The sequence below is a fragment of the Rousettus aegyptiacus genome, unplaced genomic scaffold (genome assembly GCF_014176215.1).
Source record: "Rousettus aegyptiacus isolate mRouAeg1 unplaced genomic scaffold, mRouAeg1.p scaffold_m13_p_16, whole genome shotgun sequence".
NCBI lineage: Eukaryota > Metazoa > Chordata > Mammalia > Chiroptera > Pteropodidae > Rousettus > Rousettus aegyptiacus.
Genome location: NW_023416291.1, coordinates 18,142,434 through 18,157,244, shown reverse-complemented (window position 1 = coordinate 18,157,244; position 14,811 = coordinate 18,142,434). Strand labels below are relative to the sequence as shown.

Below are 14,811 nucleotides of genomic sequence, written 5' to 3'. Positions count from 1 at the left end.
ACACATGAGAGGGAGGAATGTGTCCTACAATAACTATAACACCTCCGCACAGAACAGCGCACGGTTCTCAGGATGCGCTCGTGTTCGACCTGCATTCCCTGTCAGGAGGAGCGAGGAGGAATATCCCCATCTGCATCGTGCGGCTAAGGGAACAAACTCGGAGAGGTTAAAAGCTTCGCACGAGGCCACACAGCAGTGAACACAAGGGCCAGGACGACAGCCCGGACCTCCTGGCCCACGCTTTGGCGTTGTTCCACTGCACACTCGGTCCCTGTGCGAATCTGTGCACTAACAGCCCTGACTTTTGGATGGCTATCTGCACGTTAGCTATTCCTTCATTGTTTATTCACGTGCAGTATGTTGTTAGCATATCTGCCTATCGCATTAAAGTCTTAAGTATGATTTTAGGTTCTGGAGGCTAAGGATCAACACACAGAATTAGAAAGTAACTATAAACTATGAAAGGTAGACTTTGCTATGTGTTTCTAGAAAATTTTAATGTGCAACTTACTTAAGCACTTCCAACACACCCTACAGGGGCCATCTAACCTGCTAATTAGCACTCTGTATGCTGATGCTGGTAAATAAGTAGTCTGCTGCCTTCCACGCGCTTCCCTTCATCTTTTCCGTCCTGCTCTGAGCCCAGGTGACCGGCATAGCCCACTTTTTCTCACGCTTCCCTTGCCACCTGGGTTCCAGCTGGGTTCACCCAACGGGAATCCAGCAGGACTCGGAGGAAGGAGGAGGAATGATGTTTTACTATTTCTTCCTCTGGCCTCCCCTCTGAGGGGTTGCCTCAGGTCGGCTGCGACTCTTGATGGAAGTTCCTGGTTCTTATCAGGTGGCCTTCCCCATGCAGTACTCTGACCCTCAGTGCACATTCAGGTTTAACCTCGATAAACCTGACCAGAACATGGCTGCAGATTCTTTGATGCTCCTGTTACCAATAAGTGAGATCTATGTCCTCTCCCCTTGCAAGGGGAGTGGGCTCTGTGACTGCTATGAATAATAAAATATGACAGAAGCCGTGTTGTTTCAGTTTCCAGACTGGCAGGTTCTTGGAGCCCTCAACCCACAAATAGGAAGTCCGACGCCCTGAGGCTGCCATGCTATGAGGAAGCCCAAGCTAGCCCTGTGGAGATGCTTTGTGGAAAGAGGGAGAGAGAGAGAGAGAGAGATCCAGCCATCCCAAGCTATTTAGGTGCCAGCTTTTGTACGCATTCCAGCTGAGGCCTCAGACATCATAGAACGAAAATGAGCTGTCCCTTCTGTACCTTGCCCTAATTCCTAAACCAGAGATATGTACTTTATACTAATGGCAAATGATTGTTTTAAGCATTTAAGTTTCAACAGATCATTGAAACATCACACTCTTGAATGGCAAAGGCTCTATCGACCTGGACCCTGAGTGAGGAAACCATGGAGCAAAGCTACCTACACGCTGCTCACTCCCCAGCCCCAGACGGACAAAACACACACAGCTGTTGTTACGGCCCCTGGGATGTTGGCGTCGTTTGTGCCTGCAGCGCAATCATAGTGACCGATACAATTAGTTATTTAGTCAAGCTAATCCTGATCAAAATGCCCCCCTGCACGAGGGGAGCATCTGAACCCCCGAACATGCTACACGAAGGAAGGAGGTCTACACGTTAAGCAAATATAGACGTCTCCCTCTTCTACATCTACAGCCAGGATAACCGTGGAAATCAGTCGACCACGTGGCAGCATGTGGTGGCCATGGGAACGCGCCCCTTAGACCTCCAGCCACAGGAAGCCTCACTGATGTGAGCCCGGGCCCCGTGACTGCACTGAAACCCTCACCGCACCCCCCACGGGCCACTCACAGCCGACGACTGAGCGCAGCGGGGATACTGGGGCAGACCTGTTCCTAGGAGACGCAGGTCCCCTCGCTACGGTCTGGGACACCCCCAGTCCTCCACGTGCTGTGAGACGTGCACTGCGGTCTGATGGCTCTCCCAAACCCCCCCACCCCCGCCACCTTGCTCCCTATTTTCTCTCTCACCAGCATTTCCCCCAGCAAAATCCTTGCACATTTAATCTTATCTGGGTACCCACTCCACTGAGAACCCAGACTAACGGGACCATACCAATGAATATCCAGCCTTGAAAACTTAGCTTTGATAAATTAAACATAGAGAGACAACAGAATTAGCTCTTGATGGATAAGGGCAGTCTCATTAATCTAAAGCCAAAAATAACCATTTTTGCACAACATGATGTCCGTATCTATGGCTCGACCTAATTCCTACATGACCTATATTAACATGGCATCATTTTCTTGAATATGACTTTTACAAAGTGTGATTTTAACCTGCCTCCCAAAATGGATCCTTTTCTAAGCATCCAAAATAGGCTGTCAACCCCTTATCTAAAACCCTAGAGACCAGGTGTTTTGGAATTTCAACTTCATATTTTAGAAAAGTGATATAACACCTGCCATATCTGACATAACCCGGCAGGTCTAGAACAGAACTCTATAATCGTATACATTACAAACGTACAAATATTACGCAACACACAAATATTAACACGAGTGAGATAAAAACAGCCTCGAAGCAGTGCAGATATGGGTTTGCCTCCAAATGTGTTAAACCAAGGTTGGGTTGTGCTACCGCGTGAATTTTTTTTTTTTTTTTAATTCAGTTTTCAGAGCTTCTTGAATTTTGGAGTTGTGGGTAGGGGATTGTGGACCTACACAGTCACGCTAAAGAAAGTGATGCAGCCCTATTTAAAAAACAAGCAAATTGTGCTACCGCGTGAATTTTTTTTTTTTTTAATTCAGTTTTCAGAGCTTCTTGAATTTTGGAGTTGTGGGTAGGGGATTCTGGACCTACACAGTCACGCTAAAGAAAGCAATGCAGCCCTATTTAAAAAACAAGCAAAAACGAAAAACAGATACGTCTTTGTATTAATCCAGAAAGAGGAACGGCCATCCCACAGCACTGGGTGAAGAAAGCACAGAGCAGAGCGACTTGTGGAGGCAGCATTTACTATACACACAGGGTGGGGAGAGGAAAGACAGAGATCTTCACTTCCCAAGCAGCTCCCCGCCCCCACTCCCCACCTTTTACTACCCACAATCCTCTGAAATGACTATCTCTGGTTAAGAAGTGCTGTGGAAATAGTGTTTGTGAGTATTGATTGTGATGTGGGCAAGTTTTAAAGTATGCATTTGTATTATTTTTGAGATAGACTAAGTTTGCCTCTGAAAACTGTCTACATTGATGGCAGGTAACTAGAATGTTTTACATAAACTGGGAGCCGAGAGAGTACACAAAGGAAATTTACTTAGGATATTAAACAAGGCTCCTGTGTTAAGGCAAGGGACCCGGGATATGAAAATTAAGGACAAGAGCCCCTGCAGTGGAGACTCCCAGGTATCCTTTCCCACATCAAAGGAGAGGATACGGGGATATAGGGTGTGCCTGCTATCACTGGGAACTCCTCAAGAGACACCCAGTACCAGCCGTCTCTCCTCACCTGCCTCTGAATCCCTGTCTTCCCTGCATGAAAGGCTCTTTTCTGCATTAACCACTGAGGGAGAGGCTGTTCTCCTTCTCCCTTGCCCTGCTTCCTTCCTAAGCTTTTAATTCTAAATGATAAAAACACAAACAATGAAAGATGAAGAGCAGGAAGACAGACGACTTAAAAAGGAAATATTCTCCCTAGTCACTCAATAACCCTGGGAGAAATGGTCTGCAATGGTCAAAAGTTAAGGAAACTTAATTAGAAATTGGAAATTCAAATCTAATTGCTAATATTCACTTTGCATTTATATATTCAATATTGACCCTTTTTTTTTTAACAATAAGCATGTATGAAAATAACTTCATCATTTTAAAAATCTCACATTTAAGTTATGGACGTGCCCGAGAACAATATTCGTTAATATATGTAAAGTGCTATTATTATCCTCTACGAACCCCTGTCTGGGGATGTCCTAAGTGCAAACGCTCTGATTGGCACTTTAACAAACATCATTCCATTTGTGCACTGCTTATTCAACCTCTGAGTCTAAGGCACTATGTTTAGCACCGGAGATACCCCAGTGAACAAAACAGGTGTGAACTCTACCCACTAAGAAGCAGGAAAACCATCGTGGACGCAGGCATTAAGCGAGTTAATGCACATTTAATGAGTGAATTCCATCGATGATGAGTGTGAGGAAGAAGCAGCAGAGAGTAACCAGGCAGATCCTCACGGCAGCTCTCTTAGGTCGATCTCATCCTCGACTATGGGTAAAGAGTTGTCATTAATATTTGTGGCATTAAGGTGGGCTAATTAGAATAATCCTGAACAAATAATAATTTTATAATCATAGCTATTACAAAATGACCTTGGAAATTATTTAATATCGACTAGTCAATGAGGAAAAGCATGGGAATAAATGTGGAAGAAGACTAAATGTGGGAGAGAGTATATGGATAATCACTGCCCCCAAATTTCACTAGCACTGTTGGATTCCTCGTAGAGGAAAATTCCTCCATGCAGAGGTTTAGAGACCTTCGAGGCAAGACATCAACTCCACCCTTAAAACAGAAAAACACTTGCAGAAGGACAACCTGGGAACAAATACCAGGCCTGTATTTTCCAAAGACATGTTCCATATTTTACAAGACATTTTAAATTTCAAAGACTGGTCCCTTTGTGCCCATAAACCACTAAGACAACCTGGAAATCTCAGTACTTTGATGTCAAACCACATCCAAGATTACCTCTTGAACCTGGAAGTAACACAAAAATCCTAATCAAATCGAGCACCCTGTTTTGAAAAATATTCCCACTGTGCTCAAAAGGCACTAAAATGGTAAGAGATAAACATCTTCATTCAAGACCTGCAGCTCTAAACTAGAACTCTCATCAGCATGTACAGCCAGGCTTCAAAGTTGCCATACTTAGGTAATCTTAGATTCTGTAAAATGGGAGCCCATGGAAATGGAACGTCCAAATGCGGAAAAGTGGGTATTCCATCAAAAAACATGTGATAAGTAGTTCCTTGCTTCCCTCCCTACCGGCGCTGGCAACTCCAATAACATGACAGAGAGAGAGCCTCTGAACTAATTAATGTATGTGTCTATTTAATGAAAAAATGCCTTAAAATTAAGAATTCTAGGTCCACGGGTATCTCCTGACAGCTCATAATGGAAAAGCTATCAGCTGACATGTTACACAAAATGAGACTGACATAAGGAATTCAGAGCGGTGTTAATGAGACAGCCAACCCTTGATGGGACTTTAACTTGGCTCCACTTTAAATTTTACTGTCACGAAGTTGTTATAATAAAGAAGTATGTTCTAAGAGTTGGCAAATCATGGGACTTGTGCTACCACTGGCCTTTCTCCACATCCGTAGTTAACCTTGCACCCTCTAGGGCAGACTTGGCCTTAGAGGACAGCATAACAGAGAATTCCAAGTAGCCACTACCCATGAACTGACGCAGGCACAAGAGTCAGTCTATTTGCCAATCCTAGTTTAGACTACCTTACCTGACATTCAAAATGCCATATTCTGACACCAAATGGATCCCCATCAGACTTAAGCTGTTGCCATTGTTAAGGTCTGTGTTTGATACTGCTAAGGAACATGGACGGAACGAGAAGAAAAATAAGGCTGAAGTCACGATCAAGTCGATTGCACCGTGTTCACCTTCCTCAGTTTCTAAATCTGTTTGTAATACAGATAAAAGGTTACATCAGCCAATCACTGACCTTATGGAGAGCAGGAGCCAAGACTGGTACCAAGAACCCATTGTAAATATAATTTACAAGCTGATTACGAATCAAGGGGTGAGCCACCTAAGAGAAAAACAAGTAGTCATGAAAAAGACAAAAAATTCAATCTTTAGATCTTCTTAAAAATCAAACATTTCTGTGTACATCCTGAATTCAAAAAGGAAATCCAAGTTTTGGCCATTAATTCCATGGCCAAAAGAATAATTCAGACTTCAAAACGCAGTGCAATTGTTGCAGATGGTTTATCCAGTATAAACATCTTGAGCTTTCAAATTTTAAAAAATTGGAAATTTTACGTTTCCATTTGAAAAAAAACAGACAATAGACTGAATATGTACATGGACTCAAATTAAAATGAACAAACTGGAAAGTATAATTTTTGCCTCATAATTTCATCTATATCCCATCTCAACTTGTGACTAATTAAAGAAAAAAAAAAGAATGTAACAGTCAAAGTGGGCAATTAAATACATTTATTTTGCTACCAGAAGAATTCTCTCATTTTGATGGTGTACTTTTCTGCTACTCATTTTACTGAGAGGAAGGCACTTAGAAAATCTTTTCATAAAAAATAGCTCCTGTTCGAAAGCAAAAAACATTACCAGAAGTACAACACGTTCTATATTTGATTTGCAAAATGTATTTAGCATGGATAATCCCTACTAATATCTTTTATAAGTAATCATTTTAATAGTATCCTCAAACAAAACAATCTTAAAAGTAATATGGCCTCAATTTCAAAAGATAGTATGAAATATATCATTTCTCTGTTCTTAACCATGCCTGCCAGCTTTACTTTAAAAAAAAAAAAAAAAAAAAGGAAGTCAAACAATCAAATAAAAAGCAATTTCTAGGAAAGTGAGGCTAGATCTTTAAATTACTAATAATCTTTCTCTGTGTACAATTGGGAAGAAACTAATAGTTCCATCTATTTCCACACACTTCTGCAAGGAAATGTTGATAGACTCTAAAATTAAAGAAAAAATAACTTAAGATGTAATCCACTTACCTTACATATAAATAAAACTTCTTTGACTTGGCAATAAAAATGAGATGGGAACCAAAGTAATTTACTTGCATTTTTTCCAGAAGCTATTTCTTTATTTGGTAGATAAACAGATTATAACTAACATTTTTCACCTTAAAATCACTATAAAGAAAATTTGATTTCTTAATAAATCCAACTTTAAGGTGATATGTATGCTGTATAGAAATAAAACATTTTTGATGAAAACCTACTATATCCTTCAATGTATATGAAATCTGATTTTTAGTGAAAACATTAACAAGAAATCTGAAAGTAAAAATCTAATCAAAAAGCTAAACATACTAGATAGAGTTCAGGGGCTGTTAATTTTTCCCCCTGAAGCAGGGCAATTTCAAAGCAAATTTATTTTGTGTTGCTAAGATGGTTAACTTCTTCTAAATTCAATTGGGATAAGAATATTCTTTATGTAGTATGCACCATTAAGCAAAATAAAGTGTTTTCCTTTGTAGGCGCCTAAAAAGACCTTGAAATAAAAGTGGTGTAATTTGGAGTACTTAGAAGCCTAAAAATATCTATTTAATGAGTCAGGCATTGAACTTATTTTTGATAGTTAAGTGGATAATCAAAACAGAATTAACATTTTTTATAAAGAAGATAAAGAAAATCTAGTGTTTTTTTTCTCAATTAAAACTTTTCAGAAATCCATAAACTAACATTTTTCCTCATTCAAGGACATTCTATATGCTTGAAGCAAAGCATCAATATTCCATAAACATTTATTAAAGTAAAAAAGGTAATGCTTATGAACTAATACTTCACAGTGCTTGTACTCTGAATGGACCATAACGAAGGGGCCCTCTGTTGTGCTCTACCTGGATGACCGCATTGCAAAACTCCAGGGAGTTCATGAACTGGGCCAGCGCTGGGAGAAGGAGCCAGTCGTCCCGCAGGAGGCAGTGCCACTCCTCGCCTTTCTCCTCTAGCTTTGTAGGCAGGGAAGAGTAGAGACCACTGAGCCCGGTTGCAAGGACCTGTGTTCAGAAGTAAAAATGTAATCAACTCTTGTCCAAAGTTCTTAACTTGCAACTAACAGCTCCCAGGTGAAGCCAATGACGCTGGTCCAAAGACCGTACTTCAAGTGGCAAGGTATTAAAGTATTCAAGGGTATCCGCTAGCTAGGGAGGGGATTCGACAAGTAGAGACAGTTGGGAAAAACAACTTCAGCAGAGGGACCAGCAGCACCCAAGGGATTTGTCTAATCCATACACGGCTGATATGTGTCTCTTATGCAGCAAGCATATGATGAGCTAGAGGTGGGGGGAGTGAGGGAGACACACGCAAAGATGAAGAAAACATGATTCTTGCCCCAAAGGTGTGCAGGACAAGGGCAAACTCATAATCAATGCGTTACAGTGCAATACGCTGAGTGCAAATACAGAGAAGGCACACACCGCAGTCTAAGAAGGCACTTCCGCCCCAGGAGGAAGCCCTGGACCGAGGTGGTTCGCGGCAGAAGATATCACAGGCAAGAACCATGAGTGGCTCTATGAGAAAGATCCCTGCAGACATGTTAAAGGTCATGACTAGCATACACATGTTTACAGGTTAGAAAGCACTCTAATCCGATCTTTACAAATCATAACTAGAAGAAAGACCTGGGGCCATGGGTCATTTAGATATGATGACAATAATTCAAACAGAGCTAAACTGGGTCTAAACTGAAGCATTGGCAGTAGGAAACGAGAGGAGGAAGAAAATTTGAGATTCACATGTAGGGTACAAGTGAGGGTGATCTAAGACATCTATCGATCCACTATTAATCCAAAGCTCATGGAAGTTACTTCCTCCCTCGGTACTGTTCCTAAAATGAAACTGACAGCGTCTGGGCTTAATAAGTGAGGCTGAATGCGGACTCAGAACTGTCGTGTTATCCAGCTTGGCTGTTCAGAAAACGATGATGCCTTTAACAGAGATAGAAAGGTAGAAAATGAACACACTTGTGCTGAGTACCTGTTGATTTTATCTTGTGGAGTGTAAGAGCAAGAGAAACAATAAATTTCCCAGTGTGGGAGGTCTTCCAGGGGAAGTGGTGCTAGCTGAACAGTGACTTAGAGATGCCGATCTGGCAGACGTGCAAAGGGTGGACAAGCGTGACCCAGAACAGACGCAAGGAACTTATCTATAAAAGGTCTCATCAATATATCGTTTTAACAGGGGTTTTTTTTTTTCCAGTGTAAATATAACTTGGTCTAAAATCAGGTAGACAACTTTAATTTTGGTTAATTTACAAGTAAAAATGATGACAAAAGAAAAGGCATTCCTCTATGGTCAACCTAAGGTTATAAGGGACTCAATGGGATGAAAACATTCAAGAAAACAGTCAATCCTAAATTAGGCCCAGAAAAGAAACACCGAAGTATTCATTGATGCCTGTCTAAGAAGAGATGAATGGATAATTACAATAGTATAAAAATGTTCAGAATATGCAATATAAGATACATGGTGCTGTGGATATACAAAAGGTCCTTAACTCAGACTTGGGGGTGGGGGCGTTGGAGCAGGAAAGGTTCTCAGAAGAAGTGATGTCCAAGCTGCTGAAGAATGAACAGTAGTTAGCCAGAAAATGTGTTGGAAGAAAAAATATTTAAAGCAGAGGATGGATGTCTCAAAGGAAAAGGTAATGATGGCATCTTCCAGGAAGTACAGTATTATCGGTGTGCGGAATTAGAGGTGGGAATCGCCTGGCGAGGTAAGCAGGAGTCAGATCCTGCAGGGTGTTGTATGTCAGGATAAAGAGCTTGAGAGACATCCCAGGGGAGAGCCCAGCAGGCAGCTGATGCTTAGGAGAGGGATCTGGAGTAGAGATGGAGATCTGGAACCATCCATACATAGGCGGTACCTCAAGCCATGCAGACCAGAGGGAAAAGAAACGGAGGTTGAGACAGGTGAGATACAACAAAATAATCCACAGTGCCTGGCATTAGAAACAGAAATTCAGAAGAAGGTGTGGGTCCAGGTATGTCGAACTTGGAAAAATTATCTATAAACTGCTTATTGTCTCCCTTTCCCCGTGTTCCTACGTCACCTTCTGCATCCTTTTGTGTAGCAACCGTCATGCGTTCGCTCAGTAGTGAACTGGCTGTCTTCTCCATCTCGCCTCGTCTGACTTGTTCAGTCCAGGCCACAGTGGAGGTGACGGTGACTTGCCTAGTCTGTTATGGTTTCGGATGCTAGCAGTACTTCCCATGAACAACACATCCAGCTCAAGAGCAGAGCAGAGGCCTGGCCTGGGGAACGACAACCTGCAGGTCTGAGCACAGGGAAACCAGACGATGCCGTGGGAAGGGAGGGGTGGGGATAATGTGGAGTTGGAGTCTACAGAGGAGTAGGGAGGGCGGCGAGAGAAACAGATGAACCGTTTCAATATTAGAAAAACAAAATTATATGTAGTTCTCTGTTCTGTTTCCTAGTGACCTTAATTCACTCATTCATTCACTCACTCGTTAAAGAAGAATTACTAAGCACCTTCAGGCCAAGTACTATGGTAAGTACAAGAAATGTAACAATAAACAAGATAGTGCATTTATCTCTTTTTCAAAATCAAGGCATCTGTGGTCCCAAAGGAGAATGTCCCCTATTTAAAGTACTTAACTCCTTGTCAACATACCCAAACAAATCACTTTAATTCCAGTTTTGAACATGACCCAAGTGAGTTGCCTGTAATAAATTAGAAACCTCTGCCAAGAGAGAACAGAGACCAAAAGTTCTCCTTCAAGGGAAATCTAACCTTGATGCCACATTTTTAAAACCAATTACATTTGCTAACTCATGCTAAATTAACCACAGAACAAAGGCTTTAATTCTGCATACTCCTGATTCCTTAACTACTTTGAGGCTTTGAAGATGAATTCATAAAGACAGGCTTAATTTGTCTGACTAAAAAGCTGGGAATAACTATTTAGTATATCAATATAATTACAGCAACATTAATCTTCAAATTATAGACATCAGTGGCAGTAATTAAAAATAACACATACCTAATATTCACTTTAAAAAAAAGAAAAAGTATTCTTGAAAGGGCATGGCTGAGGTGCGAATAGAAGGCTGCCCATATAGGACAGGGCAGCGTAATAACCGGACATGGAGTCCTGCTGGGCTCTCATCACTATTAAGTAGAGCTAGACAATGTCTCCGCGATATTCTTTAGGCAAAGGGACGCATAAGAAAACGTTCTGCAGAATAAAGAGGACTACGTGGTCTTAAGAGCAAGATCCCAAATCTTTACTGCTCTATATTTATATCCTCCATTCTCAGCCTTTGCTTAGAGTCCAGATTCATTCATCTAACTCACATCTATTTCTAGAACAACGGCTATGGTCCAGGCAGCATGTCAGGCTGGTGCCGGGGGAAGATCAGTGAACGAGTCAGACCAGGTGAGATGGAGAAGACAGACGATCAACTAATAAGTGAAAGAATGACAGTCGTTACACGCGAGGATACAGAGGATGCTGTGGGCACACGGGAAAAGGAGAGGCAACGACGGGTTTGCAGATCATTTTCCTAAGAGTTTAGGGGCACGATCTATGTGCTTTTAAAACAAATCTATTCACTTTTACATTTCGTTTTTAACTTAAAAATTAAAAAATACATAGACATTCAACAACTTATTAAAAAATAAAAAAATGCCCGTCTACTATTTCAGGCTTTTTTGATCCTGATCATATAAAAGTAATTATAAAACATATTTATTCCCGACACATTAAGTATTAACCCAATATTTTTATCTTCTCTTAAAAAAGTCTCTTTACAAGAAACTAATCACCATATACAACTAAAAGAATAGCAATAGATGATTTAAAAAGCGAACCACTCCTTGACAGCAGCATAGCATGGTAGTTGCTGAGACAATGGGTTTTAGTATCAGAATAACAAGGTTGTGAACCTGACTGCCATTTACAGACAGTCATTAAGGCTTCTAAGGTTCGGTTTCTTCTGAGTGGCTGCGAGAATTAAAGAAAATAACGCATGTGAAGAGATGGCCATCATGTTTTTCACACAGCGACGTTTCCAGTCGGGGAGAAAGACGGCGCGTACGGAGCACTGAACAAGTCGGGGAAGGTCCATCTTTATTGTGAACAGCTAGCAGTACCCCATTAATGTCAGCGAAAACAGAAAGGTTTTTAGCAGATGGCTTTATTCTGAAGCTAGCCGCAGAACACCTGGTGGGGACCATTTGATACACCTTGCCAAAATAAAAAGCCTCATAAATTTTAGATGCAGAATACATAACTTTCTAACTACGGTTGCATACCTAGAAGTTGCTTGTATCAATTTGCATTTCCTAATTTGTGCATAGGCTGTTTTCTACTTTTGCCAATATTTAATGTCTCAGGGCTTAATTATCAATATTTGATTGAAACAATATAAAAAAGAGTCATTTGTTGGCACTGAATTGTTCCCTACAGTATCCTCATTCTCCCTCTTGGAAAATCACATCTCAAGAGAAGAGGCAGTGGAACCAGCAAGCTCTTCCTATCAACTACAACAACAAAAGTTTCCAAAAGTGGTCCAATTTCCTGAAAGAGTCATTACCCTTCCCAAAGCCTGATGTTAACACACTTTGACAATCATACTAATTAGAGAAATCTTTTTGTCAATTGTGGTCCTTTGCCGGTTGGTTAACAGAGTATGCTTTATACTCGACATAAAGAGGTTCTTTTTTTTTTCTTAATTATGTTGTCAGATGTAATTATAGAAAACTGGGTACAAAGGAGATTATGGGATCTACCCTGAGGAGGCAGCTTAACACCACAAAACTGTTCCATTCTAGCAAATAAGGTCAGCTGGAGATGTTGATTCTCCTCCAATTTTAATGGACTGTGTAGTGTTTTAAAACACGGTTTTACAAAAGCAACTACTCAGTGAAATCTGCTTCTAAGTGGAAATATAAACATTAAAAACATGCTCCATTCTAGTCCTAACAAATTTAAATATTTAAGTATGAAATATTATAAACACACAAAACGTAACATGCCCAAGATTGAACGGATTTTAGTATTTGGCCATAATTTCTTCAAGGCCTCTATTTTTTTTCAAAAAACAAAACAACAAATAGAACTAAACCCTACACCAACCCCATCACCACCCCTCTCCTTCCTTCACCCCCAAAAGCAAGCACGGTCTTGGATTTAGTACGTATTATTCCTGTACTTGTGTTTGTACTTTTACTGTATTCATATGTATCCAAAAGACAGCATAAAGATTTTGTGTCTTAGAATTTTATGGAAATTTTATGTAAATACTGACATACTACGTGTAACATCTCGCTATTTACTTTTGTTACTTATCATGTTTTTAGACTTATAGGTAGTCGCACATGCAGATAGTTACATGCTAATACATATGATTTGTTCATTTTGAATGCTGAGTAGGACTCCATTGATGTAGATCAGTTTATCTTTCCCTTAATATATGTCTTTCTCTTCCTCAAATCACAATTCTATTGAATATCGTTGTGCATGTATCCTTGCAAACATGTGCTAGATTTCCCTAGGGCAGATATCTGGAGTAAAGATGCAGAATCACATGGTATGCAAATATTCAAATTTTATTAAATATTGCCATATTACTTTTCTGAGTTATTGTATCAATTTATATCTCAAGAGTTTCTGTTTTTCCATATCCTTGACAATACTTGGTGTTATCAAATATCTAACAGTTAGCCACTCTGATGAGCATTATCTGGTGTCTTATTGTGTGTTGATTTGCATTTTTGATGTGAGGAAGATGAGAATATTTTCATATGTTTATTGGCTTTGCGTGTCTTCTGGAAATTGCCTATTCATATATTTTCCTGTTTTTTTTTTAATGTGTTGTTTTGTCATTTTCTTTTAATTTGTAGCATTACAAATATTTTTGTGTATTTTGGGTACCGATCAGTTGTAGTTATGCGTGTTGCAAATTTCTTCTCACAATAAGTGTTTTTCATTCTTAGTTCCAGTCTTTTCTTTATGGTTGCTGCTTTATAAGAGATCTTGATGTTATTTATGCACAAGATAGTAGTTACACACATGGGTCCTTAAGTCAGACTGCCCAGGTTCAAATGCTGACTCTGTCTCTTATCAGCAATGTTCATAGGTTCAGGGATTAGAATGTAAACAGCTTTGGTAGGTTAGAGGGCATTATTCTGCCTACCACAAACACTATGTCCAGTACGGAGCACTTTTGAAGAAATCCAAGCAATAACACAGCAAAATCAGAATTCTTTTAGAAGTTTAATCTGATGATGTAAGATGGGTGAGTTTGGGAAATGCTGGGAAAGTAGGGAGACACATTAGGGTCTAGAAATAACAGTGGTAGGAATGAGAACGAAGTGGAGGAGCTGGATATAGGCAATGCTGTGGAGGCAGAAGCTTATTAAAACATAAACTTTTTTTCTGAGGGAGCTCAAAGAAAGAGAAACTTAATATGTTGGTCAGATGAATGCAATCAGTTCTTCACTGCCCATTTGTAAAATCTTTGTAAAATTTTTTATTCAATTGGCCAGAACCCAGAAAAGAGATACTTGGTACCCTTAATTTTTGTAAATAAAACTGTTCTTAAAAAAAATTGTACTCATTTGTTTGCACTGAAAAAAATATATGCCAGACACTAGGTGACCCTGGTTTAGTAGTAAAAACAAGAATTTAGTTGTATAAAGAAGACTACTGCTTTTGAACCTCAAAGCAAAACACAGCACTTTAGGGTTGTTATTAGCATTTTGAGCAGGTCAGTTCTTTACCTGGAGAGACCATTCCGCAAACTACTGGACATTAGGCATCCCTGGCCCTGAATAATAAGGCCAGTTGCCCTCCCGCCGCAGCCACCCCATGGCCCTATGATGACTAAACACACCCCACACACACTTCAAAATGTCCTCCAAGTGCCCTCACCTCCCGGTCAAGAGCTACCCATATAGTGTTTATTAACAATTAATCTAATCTACCTACGGCAATTTTCCTGGTATGTTCAAAAAACAAACAAACAAACCCTAATAGTCTTATACACTATTCCAGTAAAATAAGGTATAT

At 40.2% G+C, this 14,811-nt stretch overlaps 1 protein-coding gene across 8 annotated transcripts in view; it reads right to left on the bottom strand.

Moving 5' to 3' along the window:
• Positions 1-14,811, bottom strand: part of FAM160A1 (family with sequence similarity 160 member A1) — a 197,720-nt gene that overhangs the window by 57,129 nt on the left and 125,780 nt on the right. For all 8 annotated transcript variants that reach the window (XR_004954867.1, XM_036233550.1, XM_036233551.1 and 5 more), the window contains 2 exons: positions 7,615-7,773; positions 5,731-5,817 (listed from right to left, as the gene is read on the bottom strand). Coding sequence is in view for 7 of the 8 variants with exons in the window: in XM_036233550.1 (XP_036089443.1) it covers positions 5,731-5,817; positions 7,615-7,773 (246 nt within the window). In the remaining variant the exon portion in view is untranslated. The remainder of the gene's footprint in view (positions 1-5,730; positions 5,818-7,614; positions 7,774-14,811) is intronic.